At 32.9% G+C, this 14,228-nt stretch overlaps 1 protein-coding gene across 1 annotated transcript in view; it reads right to left on the bottom strand.

The window, feature by feature from the left end:
- Window positions 1-14,228, bottom strand: part of LOC127718135 (CD63 antigen-like) — a 33,392-nt gene that overhangs the window by 7,140 nt on the left and 12,024 nt on the right. Inside the window, exons 5-6 of the mRNA XM_052224093.1 lie at window positions 13,652-13,771; window positions 8,148-8,231 (exon numbers count right to left, since the gene is read on the bottom strand). Coding sequence (XP_052080053.1) covers window positions 8,148-8,231; window positions 13,652-13,771 — 204 coding nt within the window. The remainder of the gene's footprint in view (window positions 1-8,147; window positions 8,232-13,651; window positions 13,772-14,228) is intronic.

Below are 14,228 nucleotides of genomic sequence, written 5' to 3'. Positions count from 1 at the left end.
AAACTGACCGACTGTGGAAAGTCAATTCAGGGTTAAATTTGATGTGTAATGATTGACATTGTTGTGCGTTAGCGTTGAGGCTCTTAAGGAAAGTTCATTACGATTGATTAACGAGAATCTAAATTAGTGCTGTATTTTTTAAATCGCATTTAAGTTTGGGTGGGAACGGGTTTTTTTTTTTCTTTTAGTTGTTTTTTTTTATGGAGAGGATCAAAGGGGTTGGTGTTAACTATTTAAAGTGTATAGGACATTTGGATAAAAAATTTCAAATGGTCACAAATTGTTTTTAAAACAATTAAAAGCGTCATCAGTTACTATTTTTAGACTACAATGGGATGAGATGGGTTTTTTTTCGGGAAGGGACGTTAGATTACTTTCTGCTTGATATGTTCCATTTTCAGTTTGATGTTCTTTGTTCTTTCCAGCATATATACTAGTACTTATAACGGGCACATCCGGGTAAGCCGGGACCGGAGGAACTCCTGTGGACATATTTTTTGAAGGGTGTTTTAAGAGCACATTATAAGACATTTCAAGCATTATACAGGTTCTTAGGGTACACTTTTTAAAGGAAGGGAATTCAATTGCTGTTCGTTTGGCTAAAATTTATTTCAAACATTTGTTTTTTTGTTTGTTTTATTTAATTCTGTTTCGCCCAGTAGTCTATTCTATAAAATAAACAAAATCCAGACCCTCACACTTGCATTGTTTGTCTTTTTTTTATAATTGTTGGAATAAAACAACACATATTGATAGTTGTCAACAACAATTAAACAACTTATTTAGTTGTATACCGATGGTATTTGATTTCTGAATGATTAAAGGGTCTTACCGTTTTTATTTGTTTTGTTAAGTGGCAAATATTTCATGCATATTTATGGCGATAATGATATCAGGAGAAACACTTAGGTTAAAACAGTTTAATTGCTGAAAACTGGAAAAGACCATGCATTGAAGTTAAGTATACATTTTGTTTCTATATTTCCTATAGACCATGCATTGAAGTTAAGTATACATTTTGTTTCTATATTTCCTATAGACCATGCATTGAAGTTAAGTGTACATATGTTTATTGCCTACTATAGCTAGGATATTATTCTTTCATTGAAACGAGCATGACCTGTATGTACATCACCATTAGCTATCAATCTGTTGGCAGATTAGTTAGAATAGACCTTTGTCAAGGTATCTTATAATTGTGTTTGTTTGGTAAATACAAAATGCATGCGCCTAGAGGATAGTTTTTAAAGATAATTTTAAAACTTTAGCATTACATCCACCAAAAACGTGTCTTAACACTGGTAAAGGCTATTTAACTAAAGAATAAAAATCAATAAATGACCAGCTTAATCTATTAACATGATTCAATCTATGTTCTTTACATGGACTTTTTATGTCTTAAGCTGAAGTTCATGCAGTGGCATTCCATGCATATTCGATTAATCTGTCAATTTTTGGACTTTAACTGCTTAGGGCATGTTGCTGATATACCTGCATACATGTAGCTTAGGTATTAATATAATTTACAAGAGTAAACGTCGGTATACTATCTTCATCAAGCTATGTGTACTTGAAGGCTTACGATCACTCCCTTCCAAAAATGAAAAATAAACAAATGTGTATTATCAAAAGACAATGCTATGGCATTTCTTTACCAAATATCTTCAAAATCAGGTGAAAATAGGCCACTGTCTGGTTTACATTGTACAATCTTTCTGATCGAATATTTTTTAGGTTGAAAAAAAGTTTAAAATTTAGAAGAAAAGGCCGTTTCTCACCAGTTACCGGTAACATTTTCTTCTGGTTTTGTTGACATCTGTTGTTTCTCAATAATTTCACGGTAGAGATAATAATTTTGCTTGGTAGAATTGCTTGAAATACGCATTGATAGTTTTGTTTATTATCGTTACAGGAGAATAATTCACTTTAAGTGAGTAAACTCGCATTTTCGAGTATCGACATTACGTTGCACACTCGCTTTTGCGAGTGCGACACGATAAATATCGGAAACTTGCGTAACTCTTGTAGACCTGCTAAAAAAGCAGTTTCAGTGTCAATACAATTATGTTAGAAACATTTTTGGTGATCCCGACTGGGGTCACGTTGCTCCCAGTAAATCCGCTACTTTGTTTTCCCAGCTGTTTTCGTTATATAACAGTATGCTCTCTCGTTATATGTAGACTAGCCTCAGGGACATTATATGTGAACCTTTCTAGAAAAAAGCCTGCACAGGTAATACCTCGGATGTACTCTAATAAACATGTCATCGCTGTCCCACAGGTGTCCTTGTGTAAAGAAATTTCAAGGTATTGGTGTATGCTCAAATGGTTAACTTAGATAATCAGTGAGAGATAATTAAAGATCCGATTATTTTCAACCACCTTCTTATTGAGCGTTTTTAAAATAATTTAATACTGAATTCAAACAAATAAAAAATGTAACCTTTCTATATTTTCTATAATTTAAAAAAATGAAGTTGTGAACGTAACGTAATTGCAATGAATTATTCGTTTATGCAAATTTTCTTTGACCATTATACGAGTTTATACGTTTATGTAGTTTATTGAATATCGACTCTGAATAAAACTTTGAATCTTTGAATCTTGAAACGAGGGTCTGGATTGGAAAAGGGGGGGGGGGGGGGGGGGGGGGGGGACGATCTTAATCCGGTATATTTAGGTTTTGTTTTAAAGTCATTCATCTCTATTCTAATAAATTTTGCCCATTATTCTCTATTCTTTGTGGTCTATTTTTGTAAAGTCTACTTTTTTTCGCCCTTCTATTCTGCCCTTTTTCCATTCTTTATTCTGTAAACCCCATTCAGACCCTCATACACGTAGTGAAAAATCTAGTACGTAAGTTCTGTTACTAACACTAGTTGACTTGGGTAAAGAAAATTTCCATCCGTTGTCCATCCTTTATTTTGTTATAGCAGAGACATATTATATGTGTCTGGTTAAGTGGTGTATTATTCAACCAGGTATATCGAAAATGCAGGTGAACGGACTAATCCTGCGCTAAAATGGGCTCTAATGTATGCGCTCAAATGTCCCAATGTATTTTAAAAAATTTCACTAAAATGTCCTCCGCCCGTGTTTTCCCCGTCCGTAATATCTTTAACCCTTCCTTGCTGTGTTAGGCAGTTCGGCATCTAGGATTTTTACAAAATTCTAGATTTCCATTACCTTTGGATGATATTACATGTAGATATTAGTATTTACAGAAAAGGAAACTAGCCAAACTTAATAAATGCTGAATAGCAAGATGTCAAAATCCAGTAAAACGCATTTAAGTAAAAGTGATAAATATATAAATTGCAAATGTTAGTAATTATTAATTGATGTAATTCGTGAAAATAATTCTAAACAGTGTCACAAATGTGAAGGCATTAATACTACTACAAAGACGATGTCATTTTATTGCTTCAACAAACCACCGATAAAAAAAAATATACGAAAGAAATAAAGATTAACTTGAAACAAAATATCAGACATTAATGTATACCTTTATTTTTGTTTTCTGTTAACGGTTCTCGTACCAATTCACGTTGAATTTTAAAATAATTAAGTTGAAAACATTATATGTATTTACAAATAAAAAAAAAGATGGAATACTCTCCTGTTCTTTTGGGCCTTCTGAATAGCATAAGTTATTTCCACGTCTGGAACATCTGCTCCTTCTAAAGTCAAATACATTCTTATTTCAAGAATGAAAAAAAAAATCAAAAATGAATCGCTGACTCATTTCCACATTTTGACATTTCGGGAGAGTTTTCGTAAGTATTTTTATTTTTTTCTTTGTTCCCCAACAGTCCCAGGACTTTGAAGGCGGAAAATTAACCCTTTGCAATAAATAAATAAAAACCTTTAACCTACAACATTAGTTATAAGAAAGAAATATATATACAAAGTATTTGCCACTGGACTTGTAACACCAAACTTCCAATCAGTCCAAAATGAGTAGAAATGTCAGTTAGTAAAATTGAGAATGGAAATGGGAAATGTGTCAAAGAGACATCAACCCGACCAAAGAGCAGACAACAGCCGAAGTCCACCAATGGGTCTTCGATGCAGCGAGAAACTCCCGCACCTGGCGGCGTGCTTCAGCTGGCCCCTTTCACAAAAATGTATACTAGTGTATTGATAGTGGACGTCATTCTTAACTCCGAAATATACACAAGAAATTGAAATTAAAAATCATACAACAGAGGCTCCTGAATTGGGAAAGGCGGAAAAATGCAGCGGGGTTAAACATGTTTTTTGAGATCTCAACCCTCCCCCTATACCTCTAGCCAACGAAATTTGCTTCAGAACGAAATCCTACTTTTTAATTTTAACTTTTAATAAAATCGCACGAAGACAATAATCAGACAGTCCTATCTGAAATTAATGCATTAAAGCTCATTTTTAAAAATGCTTGCAATTTGAATTGCTTGGTCTTTCTTCTTCTTCTGTTAGTATTATCCTTCCATTTAGGAACACCAAGAATTTCTTGTATCAATAAACGTTTATACACTATTTACAGGTTCTCCATATGTCCTCTCAGGGAAATATGTACATGTATACACGACCCAAGAATCACACATACATTTCCAAATTTGCTCAATAATATTCTTTTAAAATCTAAAACCTTTTTGCAACAATCAATGAAATAATAATAATTAAAGATTTAACCGCCGAAACTTTGAAAGTGTACAACTTACAAACACACACTTCTGTTAACCCTGTTTACCTGTCGACTTTTGTTTAGAATAGCAGGTGTGTGTTGATCGATATTTACGACATGCAGTCATTCGTTTATAACCCTTTTATCTCCAACTTCTCCGGGTAATGATTGACAGGTATTGTAATCTATGTAACACATAAATCGGGGTACAATAAAGGTATCATGTTTTAAGTAATTAAAAACAATTCACTCTTTATTAGAAGACAAAATTAAAATTAAAACATGTTGAAACTACACAAGTAATTTAATTGACACAATATAAATTTGGTATAAATAAAGACGTGTTTATTTTTTTTTTTTGTATAATTATCTTATTTGCACTCACAAACAGATAGCAAACTTCAGTATCGTAATTGATTTTTAAATCGTAATTTACAAATATAAGATTGTCAGCGCGGACTTCGCGGATCAATAGGGACATAATGTAAGTGACAAGTTGTGATCATTTCATTTTTTCCATCAAGGATTTCCCTGAATTTTAATGAATGTCCATCACGGAATCGAGGAATACACGTTTTTTGCAGTATTGCAGTGTAGAAACCTGCCAAATTCTTTAAGTCAAGCCCTTCAAAATTATTCAATAGTGATATTATCCATATGCTTCTTTGTTTCCGTGACCAATTATTGGCATCGATATGTAATCACTTCCATTCATAAATATTTGTAGTTGTGTATTACAATGTTACCACGTGTATTTATCTTATCCATTGGTCGTATTTAAATAGATTTTTGTCGAGCCTTCGACTTAAGTCGAAAAAGCGAGACATAGCGATATTACATTCCGTCGGCGTCGTCGTCGTCTTCGTCGTCGGCGGCGGCGTCCACAAATATTCACTCTGTGGTTCAAGTTATTGAAATTTTAATAACTTTCTTAAACTATCCTGGATTTCTACCAAACTTGGACAGAAGCTTGTTTATGATCATAAGATAGTATCCAGAAGTAAATTTTTTAAAAATAAAATTCCATTTTTTCTGTATTTTACTTATAAATGGACTTAGTTTTTCTGCCGGGAAATATTACATTCACTCTGTGGTTAAAGTTTTTAAAATTTTAATAACTTTCTTAAACTATCCTGGGTTTGTATTAAACTTGGACAGAAGCTTGTTTATGATCATAAGATAGTATCCAGAAGTTAATTTTGTAAAAAAATAAATTCTATTTTTTCCTTATTTTACTTTTAAATGGACTTAGATTTTCTGCCAGGAAACAACACATTCACTCTGTGGTTAAAGTTTTTAAAATTTTAATAACTTTCTTATACTATTTTGATTTGTACCAAACTTGGACAGAAGTTTGTTTATGATCAAATGCTAGTATCTAGAAGGAATTTTTGTTTTCTTCCAGTTAACATTACATTCAGTCTTCAGTTAAAGTTTTTAAACATTTATTAGATTCATAAACTATCCTGGATTTTTACAAAACTTGGACAGAAGCTTCTTACAATCAAAAGATAGTATCAAGAGGAATGTTTTATTGATTTACTTCCTCATTTTTGTTGAGCCTGCGATTAACAGAAAAAGTAGTCGAGACACTGGGTTCCGCGGAACCCTTACGAATTTTTATAATTGACCAATGAAATTCAATATTTAATTCATCAGGAAAGCCATGCTCAAAAACGTTTCGTATATGAATGTCGATCTTTCTTTCCCCTTATATACTTAGTTTGAAACCTGCAACACTGATAAAAGCTTCCATGAAAAAATATTTATAACCATCTAACTCATAGATCTATATTATCTGTTTCTGTCTTAATTTACAGGTAACTATATTTTCAAAAAACATCGTTTAAACGAAGGGAAATAAGATGGTTAGTTTTAACAGATTCTGTAAACATTGTTTATGTATTCATCTCCTTACAACAATGTTTTTATAACCGTCGCTCACGCATCACTGGTTCTATTATTGACAACTCAATACACATCAGTTTTGTCGGACGAACAGGTAATTCCCGTCAAACTAGATAAATCATGTGCATTAATTTAACTGGAACATTTCAATACTATATATAGCTAACGTTAATAATACACACGTTATCGTTCACGCGAGTTTAAAGGGACATCATTATCTAAGAGTATGAGAGGGATTACGGTAAACGTCTAAAAATACAGCAAACAGCTAAAGTTAAAGACGGACATCTAATTCCCTGTCAAACATCTAATTCTTTGTCAAACATCTATATTTAGAGATTACTGGTTATCTTTTAACCATAGTCCATATTTTTAGATGTATTCCAGGCTTCTAGATAATAAGCAGGCGCATTAACCAAATGGCTTTCCCAGTGTATACATGTGAAAAGTTGCTCTGATACCCATCACCCACGTATAAATAATGTAAAGTGCCTTCCAACCCCCCCCCCCCCCCCCTACATTTTTTTCTGGAATAGCCCTAAGAATATATTAATTTTTTTAATATTTTTTTGAAAAAGTTTCTGTGGTCTTGAGGAAGTTTGCTAGGCCTAAATCTTATGATTGGAGGCTCAATCCCATGCTTGGCCCATGGTTCCTTTTAAAAATTCCTCTCTCTTAATAATGCAGCAGTTACGAGTCAGAGAATGATCAACTAGAGAGTCAAATTAATGTGTCCAAGTAGGGGGAAATAACTGTTAAATTACATATCCCTATGATCAAATTTTGACTCAAGCTGTCTACTTTTGTATAAAAGAAATGAAAATTCATCTGAAAGTAACATGTTATCACACCTACCGCATGCTACACAAGCCTGTAATTTAGTGGTTGTTGTTTTATCATACATCACACTAATGGTATTTTCTTTTGAATTGTTTCACATTTTGTCATGTTGGGGCCCTTTTGTATGGTATTTATTTCTCTCATTGTTGAAAGCCTATAGTTATTAAAATCCATGTCATTTGGACTATGGTTGATAGATTATTAAACATGTAAAATGAACTGCTGAGTTTTTTCTTGTCCTGATCCTGATCTCCTTTTACACATTTTAAGATCTTATTTATGCGAGATGATAATTTCATTATTTTCTCTTAATAGCAAAATTGATTAAAAAATGAATCTTTAATGGACATTTTCCATTTTCAGCACAAATGAATTATTTCAAATAAGATTTTTCAAAGGTTGACTTGTTCTACTATCATCGCAAGTCTTTCAAAGTAATGTAGTGGATGTACGAGTCCCCCCCCCCCCTCCCCATGTATTTAATTTCAAATGAACTCATGAGCATCAAGCCATGTTCTGTTGATCTCCCCACAAATTTCATATAGCATCCTGGTATACAGGGAATTTTAAAATACCATCTTATTTCTAGAAATTATAGCATCACATCCATAACACAACCTATAAGATAATAATCTCAGATAACATCACATTACCATGATGGTAAAAGGCCCTGGGGGAGAACACTGGATCATCTTATAAATAACTGCATTTAATTGGTTTGTAGTGATATTTACCTGGATGACAGCAAATCCAATACCAATACCTCCAATAACAACGATCTTGTCTTTAACAAATTCCTTCAACTCCGTGTAACATCCCTAGAAAAGATAATTTGACTTAAACATAGGTGAATATTCTCTCAATTGATTGGTGTTTGCTTAAAGTCCTGTGGCAAATGTTTCATGCATGTTTAGGACAAGAACAAATTAACAATAAATACAATTGGTAAGGTAATGTAATAGGGGGTCGACAGGGGCTTACTTACAAGTGGCAAATGTTTCATGCGCGTTTAGGACAAGAAGGAATTAACAATAAATACAATTGGTAAGGTCATGCAGGGGTGTGGAAATATTTGTTGTGACCACTTGTCCCCGGGCAAGTGAAATTGTAGATTTTTCTAGTCAAGAAGAAAAGTTACTTGTCCTGGATTTCTTAATGAATTTTGCATTAAAGAATGCATTGTATTTTACTGTAGACGTGTATGTTTCTAAAACAGTTTTTAAACACAATGAAAATGGTATTCATGGTCTTTGTTTCACCCGCAAATTTTTTGTTGTTGTGTGATAATCGATCTATTTCTTGATCATTGATCATGTTGATATTGTTTTACTTAAACTTAAAACATGTTGCTTCGTCTTGTTTTTTTGGTATTTTTCTACTTTGATGGACTTTTCTATATGATTATGAAAATTATCATTGTCAAGCAACATTTTTTTTTTAATTTGTCCACGGGCAACTAAGGCACGAAAAATTGCTTGTCCAGTCTTCAAATGTACGAGTCAGTCGAGTCAGGCATAGCATTTGGGTACCCCTGTCATGTAATAGAGGGTCAATGGGAACCAAGGGATGACCATATTTCTATACCCCAGTCAACCCTTACATGACAAGAACTTGCATACAAAAAATTAAAACAAAAGCAGATTTTCACACTTTTCATGTTCGGGACTTTTATAGCCGACTTTACAATATGGGTTTTTCTCATTCTTGACGGCCGTACAGTGGCCTATAATTGCTTACATCCACTTCATTTGAACTCAGGTGGATAGCTGTCTCATTGGAAATCATACAACATCTTCTTATTTTAATACTGTAAACCAACTTATTTTCGCAAATACTTTATTTCAGGTTTAGCCCTTCCCAGCCGACTTAGCAGCAATTTATTATCGGAGATTTTCTTATTTTCTTTATGTATCCTTATATAGGTAGACCAAAATTTTACATTTGCGACGATTAAAATTCACGCTATTTTACTACTCCGGAAATTCACTTAGTTCACAGTATTGATTTGTACAACAATGTCTTTTCATGGTTTGATTGATTGATTGTTGCTTGCCTAATGCCCTTTTCATGGTTTGATTGATGTTTGCCCAATGCCCCTTTTCATGGTTTGATTGATTGATTGATGTTTGCCTAACACCCCTTTTTATGGTTTGATTGAATGATTGTTGCTTGCCTAACGCCCCTTTTCATGGTTTGATTGATTGATTGATTTTTGCTCAACACCCCTTTTCATTGTTTAATACTGAAAAGAATCAATTATTTCAAACATTAAATCACATTTCAGAAAATGTTTCAGTTTTTCTATGAATCATCATGCATAATATGCATAAAACAGACTAAAAAACAAAACTTCCTTTCTGATCAAAGTTGCAATTTCTCCGTCCTAAACACTTTAAGACTTATACCTGCCTAATTATTCTATTTACTGATAAATGTTATAGTTATTAATAAATTAAAAAATAAATGGGGAATGTGTCCATGGGGACACAGATGATGCCCCCGCTTGCATGTAACGTTATAAAGAGATATAACTCAAGAACTGTAAAAGTGACGCTACCCAAATTTGTACTTGATCTGAGTTTTGTGGTAATAAGCATTGGACATAAGTTTCATAACATTTGGTTGAGGCAAATTAAAGTCAGAGAACGGAAACAAAAAATTCAGCAATTTTTCCATTTGTAAAGGGGCATAACTCTATAACAGTAAAAGGGACGCCACCAACATTCAAACTTGATCTGTGTTTTATAGTCATAAGCATTGTGTATATGTTTCATAACATTTGGTTGAGGCAAACTAAAGTGAAAGAACAGAAACAAAAATTTCAGCAATTTTTCCATTTGTAAAGGGGCATAACTCTAGAACGGTAAAGGTGACGCCACCAAAAGATTCAAACTTGATCTGTGTTTTGTGGTAATAAGCATTGTGTATAAGTTTCATAACATTTGGTTGAGGCAAACTAAAGTTAGAGAATGGAATACCAAATTTTGGGACGTACGTACGTACAGACGGACAAGGGTAAAACTTAATGCCCCCTCCGCTACGGCGGGGGCATAAAAAGTAGGTACGGCAAGAGTGAAAATATTTTAATGGTGTTGAGATGTGGGCGACACCCTTAATTTGCTAGAATATCATATATAGATATTTCAGATAAAATGCTTCGCTGGGGCGCAGCTTGATACGACCGCAGAGGTCGAATCCTGAACAGTTGGGGCAAATATGGACACAACATTCAAGCTTGATACAGCTCTGAATTTGGATTGTTATTAAATATTTGACACAGCATAGGTTTCTGACACAGAAAGAATGTGGTCTAAGAACTTGAATTTTTTTAATTTACCTATTATGGTCCAATGTCCCAAATCAAAATACATGGTTAGATTCAGCATATCAAAGAACCCCATATATTCATTTTTGTTAAAATCAAACAAAGTTTAATTTTGGACCCCAACTTGGACAAACTTGAAAACTGGGCCCATAATCAAAAATCTAAACACATGTTTAGATTCAGCATATCAAAGAACCCCAAGAATTCAATTTTTGCTAAAATCAAACTAAGTTTAATTTTGGACCCTTTGGACCTTAATGTAGACCAATTTAAAAAACGGGACTTAAAATTAAAAATCTAAATACACGGTTAGATTTGGAATATCAAAGAACCCCAATAATTCAATTTTTGATGAAATCAAACAAAGTTTAATTTTGGACCCTTTTGACCTCAATATGAACCAATTTGATAGCGGGGCCCACAAATAAAAAATCTAAATTCATGGTTAGATTCAGCATATCAAAGAACCCCATATATTCAATTTTTGTTGAAATCAAAAAAAGTTTAATTTTGGACCCCAACTTGGACCAACTTGAAAACTGGGCCCATAATCAAAAATCTAAACACATGTTTAGATTCAGCATATCAAAGAACCTCAAGAATTCAATTTTTGTTAAAATCAAACAAAGTTTAATTTTGGACCCTTTGGACCTCAATGAAGACCAATTTAAAAAACGGGACCCAAATTAAAAATCTAAAGAAACGGTTAGATTTGGCATATCAAAGAACCCCAATAATTCAATTTTTGATGAAATCAAACAAAGTTTAATTTTGGACCCTTTTGACCTCAATATGAACCAATTTGAAAGCAGGGCCTACAAATAGAAAATCTAAATACATGGTTAGATTCAGCATATCAAAGAACCTCCTTTATTCATTTTTTGTTGAAATCAAACAAAGTTTAATTTTGGACCCCAATTTGGACCAACTTGAAAACTGGGCCCATAATCAAAAATCTAAATACATGTTTAGATTCAGCATATCAAAGAACCCCATATATTCAATTTTTGTTGAAATCAAACAAAGTTTAAATACTGGACCCTATCTTGGACCAACTTGAAAACTGGGCCCATAATCAAAAATCTAAACACATGTTTAGATTCAGCATATCAAAGAACCCCAAGAATTCAATTTTTGTTAAAATCAAACTAAGTTTCATTTTGGACCCTTTGGACCTTAATGTAGACCAATTTAAAAAACAGGACCCAAAATTAAAAATCTAAATACACGGTTAGATTTGGAATATCAAAGAACCCCAATAATTCAATTTTTGATGAAATCAAACAAAGTTTAATTTTGGACTCTTTTGACCTCAATATGAACCAATTTGATAACGGGGTCCACAAATAAAAAATCTAAATACATGGTTGGATTCAGCATATCAAAGAACCCCATATATTCAATTTTTGTTGAAATCAAACAAAGTTTAATTTTGGACCCCAATTTGGACCAACTTGAAAACTGGGCCAAAAATCAAAAATCTAAATACATGTTTAGATTCAGCATATCAAAGAACCTCATATATTCAATTTTTGCTAAAATCAAACAAAGTTTAATTTTGGACCCTTTGGACCTTAATGTAGACCAATTTGAAAACTGGACACAAAATTAAAAATCTAAATACACTGTTAGATTTGGCATAACAAATAAATAAATGTGATCAAAGATTTTACAAATCTAATGCGCCATACTGTGCAATTAAAGACTTCTTGATATTTTTCAATATTTGAAATTTGAAAAAAAAAAAATTTTTGAAGAATAATTCTTTTTAATTTCTGAAATCTGAAATGAGAAAAAATTGACCCCCCACAATTTCTTTTTACCCCCCCCCCCCCCCCTTTTTTCCCCAAAAAAATTCTTTCCCTCAAGATATGGTCATAATCTCAATTAAAATTTCCAATGGAGTTGGCAACCATAATTACCCATTTAAACTTACCATAGTGCTAACTTATTCTATTTTATAATAGAATTAAAAATATAGTGTCAAATCTTTCATATGGATTTTTTTGTAAAAAAAAAAGATGCAACATTTGCAGATATTTTTAAAATATGCATTTCTTTAAACATAATTTAAATGCAGTGTAAGGGAAGTAACCAAAACGTTGTATTTGGATTACCTCCCTTACACTGTTTTAAATTATCTTTATTGTTCATTAACCATTACTTTATACATAATTTAAAAGCAGTGTAAGGGAGATAATTTCAATGATGTATTTGATTTATCTCCCTTACACTGCTTTAAAGTATGTTTTGTACTATAGTATTTGTCCATCAACCAGGACAACCCTGTTTTTCCTCCTTTTTTGCCCCTAATTCCTAAACGATTTGAGCCATAACCCCCCATAGCAAATCCTAACCATCCCTTTGTGGTATGGAAACTTGTAGTATAATTTCAGAGAGATCCATACACCGTTCCACAGTTATTGTCTGGAAACTAGAAAATGCTTATTTTTGGCCCCTTTTTGGCCCCTAATTCCTTAACTATTGGTACCATAACCCCCAAAATCAATCCCAACCTTCCTTTTGTGGTATTTAACCTTATGGTCAAATTTCAAAAAGATCCATTCACTTAAACTAAAGTTAGAGTGCGAAAACCAATGTGTCTTCGGAGGACGACGCCGGACGACGACGCCAACGTCATACCAATATACGACCACAAAATTTTTTTGCGGTCGTATAAAAAACACATAGTCAACAGATTCAGAGGTAGCTGACTTATACATTTTATAGTATACAAAAGTCATTCAGCTAATAGTGGCAGATGGAGTTGAGTGGTTACTAGACCTGCTTTCCCCGTTGGTGACACAGGTAAAAATAATAGTGTAAAGAGAGAAACCTTGAACAACAAGTATTTGAGTCATTATGGTTTAATCTTTGTACTATACTAATTGGCCTAAAGTGGACCTTACTTACCACAGCATAAGGGTTGCAGGCAGGAGCTGTTTTACTACTATCAATACAACATGACTGTGGCCATGCCGGTGTAGTTCCATTATTCCAGTCACTGGAACCGTTCACTCCACAACATTTAAACTGAAAACATTAAGTGAAAAGTTACACATTATAATGAGACATGTGAAGAAACTATCTTAAATTTAATGTTGATGCATAATGTATCTTAAATTCAATGTAGATAATAGTGCATCTTAAATTTAATGTAGATGCATACTGTATCTTAAATTTAATGTTGATGCATAATGTACAGATGTATCTGAAATTTAATGTTGATGCATATTGTATTTTAAATGTAGATGCAAATTAGATGATTTGAAACAGTCTCATTCATAGAAAACCTATTTTAAACATGGTGGTGTATTATTTTGGCAGAGTTCCAATTTTGTGATATCTAGGGCTAATAAATTTAAGCAAAATAATTGACCAATGTTCAAATCTCATTCATCTATTAAGATGGTACAAATCACGGTAAAAAACAAGAGACCGTTCACACAGAGAGATGTCTCGCTTTTTATAATTTCGATATTAAAATGAA

This window comes from Mytilus californianus, unplaced genomic scaffold (genome assembly GCF_021869535.1).
Source record: "Mytilus californianus isolate M0D057914Y unplaced genomic scaffold, xbMytCali1.0.p SCAF_10, whole genome shotgun sequence".
NCBI classification, from domain to species: domain Eukaryota; kingdom Metazoa; phylum Mollusca; class Bivalvia; order Mytilida; family Mytilidae; genus Mytilus; species Mytilus californianus.
This window is presented reverse-complemented; position numbering and strand designations above follow the sequence as displayed.